This window comes from Patagioenas fasciata, chromosome 7, assembly GCF_037038585.1.
Source record: "Patagioenas fasciata isolate bPatFas1 chromosome 7, bPatFas1.hap1, whole genome shotgun sequence".
NCBI classification, from domain to species: domain Eukaryota; kingdom Metazoa; phylum Chordata; class Aves; order Columbiformes; family Columbidae; genus Patagioenas; species Patagioenas fasciata.
This window is the reverse complement of record NC_092526.1, coordinates 7,586,586-7,595,451: the sequence shown is the minus strand read 5'-3', so window position 1 is coordinate 7,595,451 and position 8,866 is coordinate 7,586,586. Positions and strand designations below refer to the sequence as shown.

General features: G+C 39.5%; 1 protein-coding gene across 10 annotated transcripts in view; it reads right to left on the bottom strand.

Annotated features, from left to right (window-relative positions):
* Positions 1-758: 758 nt before the first annotated feature.
* ZRANB3 (zinc finger RANBP2-type containing 3) overlaps positions 759-8,866 on the bottom strand; it is a 43,406-nt gene continuing 35,298 nt past the window's right edge. For all 10 annotated transcript variants that reach the window (XM_065841235.2, XM_065841232.2, XM_071810765.1 and 7 more), the window contains 8 exons: positions 8,377-8,577; positions 7,604-7,695; positions 6,199-6,300; positions 5,018-5,160; positions 3,978-4,121; positions 2,731-3,118; positions 1,943-2,074; positions 759-1,630 (listed from right to left, as the gene is read on the bottom strand). In XM_065841235.2, the coding sequence (XP_065697307.1) occupies positions 1,532-1,630; positions 1,943-2,074; positions 2,731-3,118; positions 3,978-4,121; positions 5,018-5,160; positions 6,199-6,300; positions 7,604-7,695; positions 8,377-8,577 (1,301 nt within the window). In that variant the 3' untranslated portion in view covers positions 759-1,531. The remainder of the gene's footprint in view (positions 1,631-1,942; positions 2,075-2,730; positions 3,119-3,977; positions 4,122-5,017; positions 5,161-6,198; positions 6,301-7,603; positions 7,696-8,376; positions 8,578-8,866) is intronic.

Below are 8,866 nucleotides of genomic sequence, written 5' to 3'. Positions count from 1 at the left end.
GGGGCAGGGGCTAACGTGTTTCCCTTGGCTAAAGTCATATGAAGGAGAAATACATTTTTCAGGATAAAGAGGAGTTAGTTTTCTTCACAAAAAGCCTGGCAAACAAATTCTGTGACAAGGTTTTTCTCTGTTTTACCCAAGGCACATTCCTCTGATAAAAGGGATAAGAAAGACAAAGACCGATTTAGCTGTCTAGCTTCTTCAAAAGAAATGGCACGAGGCTAATTACTGAATAAGTAATCTTTAAGCTTCCTCCCTGAGTCTCTTTGTTTCCTCCTCACCTGACATGCTGTCTTTGTGAAATTTTACATTAGAGCACATCCTCCTGTAAGGGCTGTATAAACTTGAAAATCCCACCATTATCAGGATCTTATGACTTGGTCTTTTAAACTCTGAAGCAATGATTCCTTTCATCACATTTGAGAATACAAATGTGTAACACTTTTTTTCAGGCAGTTGCCTAAAACAGTTTGTGTCTTTGCTGGAAAAGTCCAGGTAATTTCTCTTTGTAGAAAACAGTGCATTTACAACACCACCTTCTCTTAAATCTTTAAGAGAAAAAACCAGAATGGTTAGGACTTTATCTTATAAGAATAAAATAAACTGAAAAGCTTTCTAGGTTCACTAGATGTACTTGAAATTGCAGTCATGTACTTTCAGAAAAAGCTGTGTAGAGTACAGATGTGCTTTACGAAGTAACTACTGTCTTATGACATGCAAGGGGTAGGAGAGAGAATGATAAAGCATAAAAAAAATCATCAGGAGAAAAATTTATTTATTTGAAGCAACTGTAAAGGTCTCATTAACAGTCAAAAAGAACGAGCATCTCTGCACTCCTGTTAAAGAGAGTGCACCCATACCATTTGCCAGAAACTACCTTTGATGAGATCATTAGTAATATTTATTGTTCCATGTCATGAGTAAGTTTTTAATACAAGCTGGTTTAAGTAAAAACCGGTTTCAACAAAGATTAATTCTAAATGCTAACGTCATGTAAGTCAGGCCCAGTGCCAAATTGCATTCCCAAGGCTGCTGTCGATGTGCTTTGTAAGTATAAGACAGTTTCAGAAGAGACAAATCACTCACTTATGCGATTTCTGTCATAATAGAGGTCAGAGGCTGTAGTTTCTTCAGTAATTTTGATACATGAACAAAGAAAATAATCTAAGAGATCTTCTTGGGCCACAATGTCCCCAATACAACTGAACCATGTAAGACTAATTGAAGCTTCAGCAGAATTTCCTCAAATTCTTGCAGGTGTAACTACACAATAATAGGAAAACACTAATGCTTCAAAACTGCATTAAGATAACCCACAGAAATTTAGCTTTAAAGCACAGGGTCATAAAAACATAACCATGATCAAGTACCTCGAATGCACTCACCCAAGGCCCTCTGACAATCACCATTAACAGTGATTTCTTGGTTTTAGTTCCATATTTTTTCCTCTACCAACAGCATGATAGACTATAAAGTTTGGGTTGTGGTTGGTTTTTTCTGAGTTATAACGTAACTGAATATAGTTTGCATTCTACAGCTTCACAAAAAATTTTGTGATATCACAGCCATACTTTGTAGCTAAAGACCGTCTCTTCATCTGGCTTCTTTCCTTGGCCTGTTTTGCAGTTCTCTGCAAAAGAGAAAGGTGGGAGTGTTCAGTAAGTGGTGTCACTTGGCAACAGCGCACTCCAGGGAAAGCATTAGTGCGCTCTTCAACCTCAGTCTGATTTTGCAGCAGATAACACAATGCAAATGTTTAAGGTGACAGTTTCCTAAATCCTGAGGAAATGGTTGTATTTTAACAGTTTAGCGCAAAGAAGGGGAGCCCGGGGGCGATCCCTGTGCCCAAAATACAGCTGCGATGTGGTAAATACCGCCCCAGTGCAGGTGCCATGACACGTCCCTGTGAGAGGGTGAGGATTTGCGAGCGCAGCGCACTGACCTCTCTGTGGCAGGCTGTGCACAGGGTTTGAAGGTTCTCCAGGGAGCACTGTCCTCCTCCGCTGTAGACGGGCCTGATGTGGTCCACCTGCCAGAACTGCCCTTCCGTCGGGTTCCTTATCATCTCATTCAGCTGCAGTAAACAAAGGACACATCACCACAAGTGTCAGATGTTCCTTCTGAACCACATGTTCCACCATAAGACAAGAAAGTAATTCAGGGAAGTGGCTATTCATAATGTTCGTCAAGAGACAAAGCAAGCGTCAGCAGTTTTTCGTTACTCCCACTGGACGAGCAAACAACCGTCAATATAGTTGGCATATGTCACTTCCCATAGGAATGTTCTGCCATCAAGTCAGTGAAGAAGCCATCAGCACCAGAGGAATGGTGGCAGTCTGGAATGCATTTGAGGTGACACTGAGAGGAGCTGGGACAACTGACTTTTGTTAAGCTCTCACCGTATATTCTCCAAAGTAGGAATAACCTAATACTAGTAGACTACATCTAGTCTTAAATTGTTTCATAACCAGGTTTGTTAACAAAGTGTGATTCAAGTAAATCTGGCTGCAATATTCACATCTGTAAGGAATGTGAATTCTGATGCCTGGGCCTTTCAGCAATGAAAAATGTGTTAGAAGACATCGGGGAATTCTGTATTTAAGAGTTTGTTTTTTCTTATTTTGTTGTTGATGCCGGTTTAACCTTTCATCTTCAAGCTGTAAGAACAACATTTTGGATTTTTCTCCACTATCTGCTGTGGGAATACACAGGTTAGCTGTTACCGATTACCTGTCCAAGCGGAAGGTGAGACATCCAAGAACCCTCCAGAAGTTTCTTCCGCTGACTCACGGGCGCATCTCTGACGCTGAGGTAAAGCTCCTGGGCGTTTTGATGACAAAACTGGCAAACGCCGTGTTCAATCTCAAACACTTTAGTCCTGAGGTAGCTCTGACTGGAGCGAATGGAGAAGTCCTCCTGGCAGGCGTGCGAGCAGAAGCGCGTGTCCCAGGCCTGGCAGCCCGGTTGGCATGGGACAGTTGGCTGCTGACAGCTGAGGCAGAGCGGGTTTCCCTGGCTGTCCAGGGCTTGCAGGTAGCCTTTGGGTGGGCAGGAGCCTTCTGCTTCTTGCTGTTCTGAACAAAGAGCTGAGGGGCCTTTGCTGTCTTCTGGAAGCAACCTGTTAGCAGAGAGCAGAGTACAGCTGATAATAAGGGAGATAATCAGCAACGCAATTCAGTAGGTTTTTATGCACTGTACGTTTCCATTAGGTGTCTTTAATGCTCTGAAATACCTACTTCAGTTGAAATACCATCTGATAGTGCTCAGGTTGACAGCTGCACAGTGCAATCATCTACTTGGTTTAGATTTCTATCTAAAGAAAATGTGACAATGTGACAGATTTTTCTCTTGCACATCTTACTACATTTACACAGAATTATTGGCTGAAATGACACTGTGTTTATTAAGAAACAGTGGCATCTATCAGGGCTGTACACATACAAATGTCAACAGTTTCAGGCCCCTTTTTACCAGAGGAAAAAAGTCAAAGGAACCATCCTCGTTTCTCTACGCCACTTCCACAGTCACCTAGCAGCCTCCCACTCTAAGCAAGGCTTACGTCCTGGCAGGACACACAGCTCGTGTAATAACACCTTTTAAAAGGGTATTTTTTTGTCTAGAATTCTCACGTTCTCCCTTTTTCTAAATTTCGAGGCATAAGAGAAGAAAACTTGGTGTCTCCAATTTGCTATTGACCTCACAAGCCAGGCCCAAGCCAACATTCTTTTTTCCTTTACCAAATCACGTAACTGTTTTCTTGTTTCATTTTGATCAGACTCAATTAGCAATTCTATCAGCAGACAACAGACATAATCTAAACTGTTAGAAGAATAAGACGTAACTCATGAGCACTACAGCAAGTTTCTTATCGAAAGCCTGTACTTCAGCAAGGTGAACACTCATAGCAAATAATTTTTCTACCTTTAAAAAATCTGGAGAGAAACAGCTTAATCATCTTATTGCATTAATAAACTTACTTTGTGGAATGACCTGATTGTTCAACAGAAGCATTTTCACTCTTCAGCCAAAGCCCAGTGGGTTTGGAGATGAGGCGAACGCTGCCCCCGCTGCTGCTCGCTTTGCTCAGTGATGCTGCTGCTACATCCTCCTTGGTCACGTACCTAAAATAATTCAGAATTCTGTCAATGTACTAGAAAGAGAACAATCTCCCTCAAAGAATATTCACTCTTGGCTGGATCCAGATTGCTACTGCTTGTTCATCCCTCATGTCTAACACGGGTCACAGATCTTTCCTACTTTTATGGAAGGAAACAATTGGGCAACCACTTAAGAAACACTTACTACCTGCTGCTTCTCCTTATGTTACTGGAATTAGAAACTCTATTTATTTACTTGAATTCTTACCTGCAGCCAAAATAGTGACCCTGGAGTATTTAACAGTAGGGACCGAGAGGAATAAAAAGGTCTTGGATTGTTTACAGAGGCACCTCGGTGAGTTAACCTGTACGCAGGAGTTTTATGGAGAATAATGACCACCCTGAAGCTGCAAATGTCTGTCAGGCAAGGTAGCGTATGAGAAAAAAGGAAAGTGGAAAAAAGGTAAATTGAGGTTTTCCTAAGGGTTAAACACTAGTCCTTTTCAGCAACAACCAGCAAGGAAAACAGTAGTTTTGGAAAAGGTCATCTGGAGAGAACAGAACTGCTTAAATAAAAATGAGTATTAAAAAGGGTTGGAGTGGGCTGTGACTTATGAATAAAGCATTAGATCATCAATGGCTACTAATGGTTTGTTCCTCCTTCCAGGTGGGGAAAACAACACGATTATCTGACTCTTTTTGAGTCTCTGAGGTCATGATTGTTCAATGGAAATCTCCGTCAAATTGCAGATGTTTAGATGTGCAGCAAAGCCAGAACAGCTGCTGATCAGGGTACAGTAAAGCAGACGTTTCCATTCCAATAGATTTACCCCGTGCTTGGTTGCCACTTGAAGTTGCATTAAATATATCAAACTTCCTGCAGCAATTAGTAAGAGAGAGAAAACTTTAACACCACATACCTTTTAGTGCTGCTGACCACTGACTGCTTTTTAGACAACTCCTCTGCAGCATGAGTAGGACTACAAAATATCTGACCGCTTTTTCTGACAATCTTCTGTCTCATTGCTGTTAGATGATTCCACTCCTTCACGAATCTCAGTATCTGGTAGAGAACACTACTGTCAGCAGCATTACAGGCATTACACAGAACCGTTTCATTACAGTCAAAGAGTGCTATGAGTTTATAGAATCAAACTGGATGCAAACAGCTGGTATTCTCAGGAACATTTTTCTTCTCACAGTGGCCATTCTCCCTGGTGCAGCAGCCCTCTCAGAAAAGGAAATTCAGCTCCTGTTACTTGAACAACACAATAATTTGGTTTACAGACCACCTTTCTTCTTTCTCTAACGTTCGGATACATGCCTAGCACTGGATTAGCAGTCTGCAGCCTGCAGCCCCTCGTGGCAGCGTGGAAGGCAGGTGAAATGGAAGAGCTGTTCAATCCAACCAGGTATCAGTCCATTTCCCACAGTTTTCCAGCTTGTAAAGTCTTAACAGAACCTCTGACATACTTGCTTTGAGGTTATTGTAGCCCTTTACAATAATACAGTGTCGTGAAAATATGTGTAATAAAAATGATTACAGTAAATAGGCAATTAATGACAATGAGAAATCAGATCACTGAATTATCTTAATTATGCATATGTTTTTATGGCAATACTGGCATCCTCTTTTCTGTGGCATTTCAGTGCAGCACACAAAGATCTGACCAGCAAATAGCTCGGTGGAGCTGGGAAAACTGTGAGAAGACCAAAAGAAGGAATGAGACTGAAGGCCTGCGCAGAACTGCAGCTCTGACACAATTCAGCACATTCTTATTCATAATGTGCCCCATTTAATTCATAACCTTTAAAATGCTATTTTGTTGCCTTATGAATGTTAGTTACTAATCCTGTAAATGAGAAGCTAAATGATGCCTGGTTGATTCCACCCACTGAAATGTTAACAGGAGGCAGCAAAATTTGCCAAAGTAACAGACTGCATAATTAATATTCACATCTACATTTATAAGATCTACTTGCATTGATGAAACTGTGCCTAGATCCCAAGGTCTGGAAGTGTTCTGCATTTATTTAAAAAAAAAGTCAAAGGACTCCATAATAAATATGATATTACTGTGCCAGTAGAATTTGTTCTTACCAAGGAACGATTCCGTTTATGCTGGAAAGCCTCTGGTAAATCCTCCCAGTTATCCAGCTGTATGTCCAGTGGAATGAAATTATGATTCAGTGGTTCACCATCCTACACAAACAAACAGTTTTGTTTACAGATGTAATGTAGCACAATCTAGAACAAAAAATTACCTGTTTCAAGCGAGTTATCTTCCCTTCCTATTAAATTTAGTCCCCCAAGGTAAGACTTTTGCAGAAAAAAAAGAGCCACAGATGTATGATTATATCACAGATGCAAGAAACACAGTTCACATTAACATATGTAAAAGTAAACAGGACTAAAGTTTTAACTTTGCAAATATCTGAACTTTTTCTTTGCAAGTAGTTCATACACACAAAATGCCTTAAATTAAGAAGTTGAAATTATAATCCTCTTCACTGAATTTCCCAGGGAAATGAATGATCGTAGACTGAAGAATGTCACTTCATTATAATTGAAATTCAGACTCTTAGCTGGATCGTTGTTTATGATACTTAACTTTTAGCAGAATTCCTGTGTCTCACAGGCCAGCAGAAAGATTTCAAACAGTATCTGAATCATGAAATTCTGACCCAAGCCAAAAAAACCACAGACCAATACACAGTTGCCCAAACACCACCCCAAAATCCATCAATATCTTGGAGTAAAATGTGTCAAGCTGAGAAGCAGTGTACATTTAACCTATATTAAACAAGTTTTCAGATATAAGAGGGCGCTCTTTTTGACCTTTTCCCAGCTGTATCCATTAGGCAAATAAAAATGCATTATCTCAAAGACTTGCCCTCAGTTACTGGTGAGGCTTTGCAGTTGTACTTGAATACACTGAGCGATCCAGCAGCTTTGAAGAATTCTTCTCAGTGAATCTTTCTATCCCTTAAAAGAAGGAACTGGAAAGTCCTGATTCCCCCTTGAAAAACACCCTGGAAAATTACCATCTGCTAGTTTCTGTACTCCCATTACCATTGCAGGTTAATGAGTTTTATTTGGGAAGTTACTGACTTCTACATAGCACCGATATGTGTGGAAATGTAGTGACAATATATTTTTTTTTTTTACTTAACCTGTCAGGATTCACTGTCAGTTTTATTTTGAATGTTCTTCTATTGAAATAGTTCGTGATACGACACTGTGATAAAAAAAAGGAATCTTAAACAACTATCACTTGCATTTCTAATAGATGGTCTGAGTGTACATCTAAGGCATTAGCCCCATTTTGTAAGCTAAGAGAAGAGTTAGAAGTTATAAGTCTAGGGAATTATTACTGAATTCCACTGAGAAAAAGAACTAGAATGATAAACTACCTAATTTTTGTACATTTCAGCGAATATGCATAGGGCAACATTTTACTTTGTCATTTTAAGAACTATAACAAACACGCATATTTCAGGTTTACCTTTGTATAGAGGTGAATTCTATCAGTATTCCTACTTGCACAAAACATAAGACCGTCATATATTGGAAGCGTTTCTGATTTATCTCCATCTCCTACAAAGAGAAACAATGTTGGCATTAAAAAGGTTTTTTCATAAATAATTTCATTCAGTCTTTAGTCAGACATTAAAAATAATATCATACATGTTTTTAAGAAGTTATTTGTGAAATGTCCCATTTTGTTGTACATGCAAACACATTTTTGTGTTAACATTGTAAATCTTTCTTTTTATGTTGTCTTCAAATGCTCAGCAATCATGGAACAAAACCCAGTAGAATAGATACCCCACGTGAGGATTCTGTATCTCCTTCCAGAATAACATAAGACACACAGCTCAAGCAGCAAGCTATGAGGATATCTGTGTGTTTTATTCTTCTATCTCTTCTGAATTACCTATCCTCTGTTATGCCTGTGGGTGTCCTGAACATAAGTAAATGCCATCCTAAGCCTCAGTGAAACTATACAGTTTGACATTTGCTAGTTTGATGTAGTTCTTATGCCAGCGAAAAACAAGGTATTGCTTCAGGAATCATAAGGAAAGGCTGGGTTTATCAATCATCAAAATTCAATAAACATCCCAGGCTAAAATGAAAAAGTCATGTGCTAGTGTGTGAACTTCTGCCCATCTTCCAAACGTATAGGTTTTTATTTAAAAGCTATTTTTCATGCCAGAGGCATTTAACACGGTTTCCACAATGGCACAGAATCTTTCTTTCATAGGAGCCCCACTTTACCTTCTCCATGCTTTTTTTCAATGTTTTCATTTTCAACAGTTCCCTCTTTGCTGATTTCCACAAATTGCTGGGTCACTGGTTCCCCCAAACCTTCTTCCCGATCTTCAGCATTGCACACTGCTCCCTCTTCATTTCTTCTGGAGTCCTTTGACAAATCATCTTCCTCAGTCTGGTGAGTGGGAGTTTCCCCATTTCTCTCACCTACAGATGAAGAAACAAGAAAAGCAATTATTTATGCTACCTGTACGAATAGGAACCTAATCAATGCACATCTGGAGACAGCACATCTTTGAAATACAAAGATATTGCATTTTATTCCCTAATGGTGCAACCACTTAGGAAGCTAGAGCTACTTTTAAAATTAGCAGAAAAAACACATGGAACAAACTTTTATGCAATTTTATCCATGAAGCTTAATGTCAAAATATAAGCAATAAATAATGCAGTTAGCAATTCTATATTATATACACAGTTACTGTATACTGTAAAC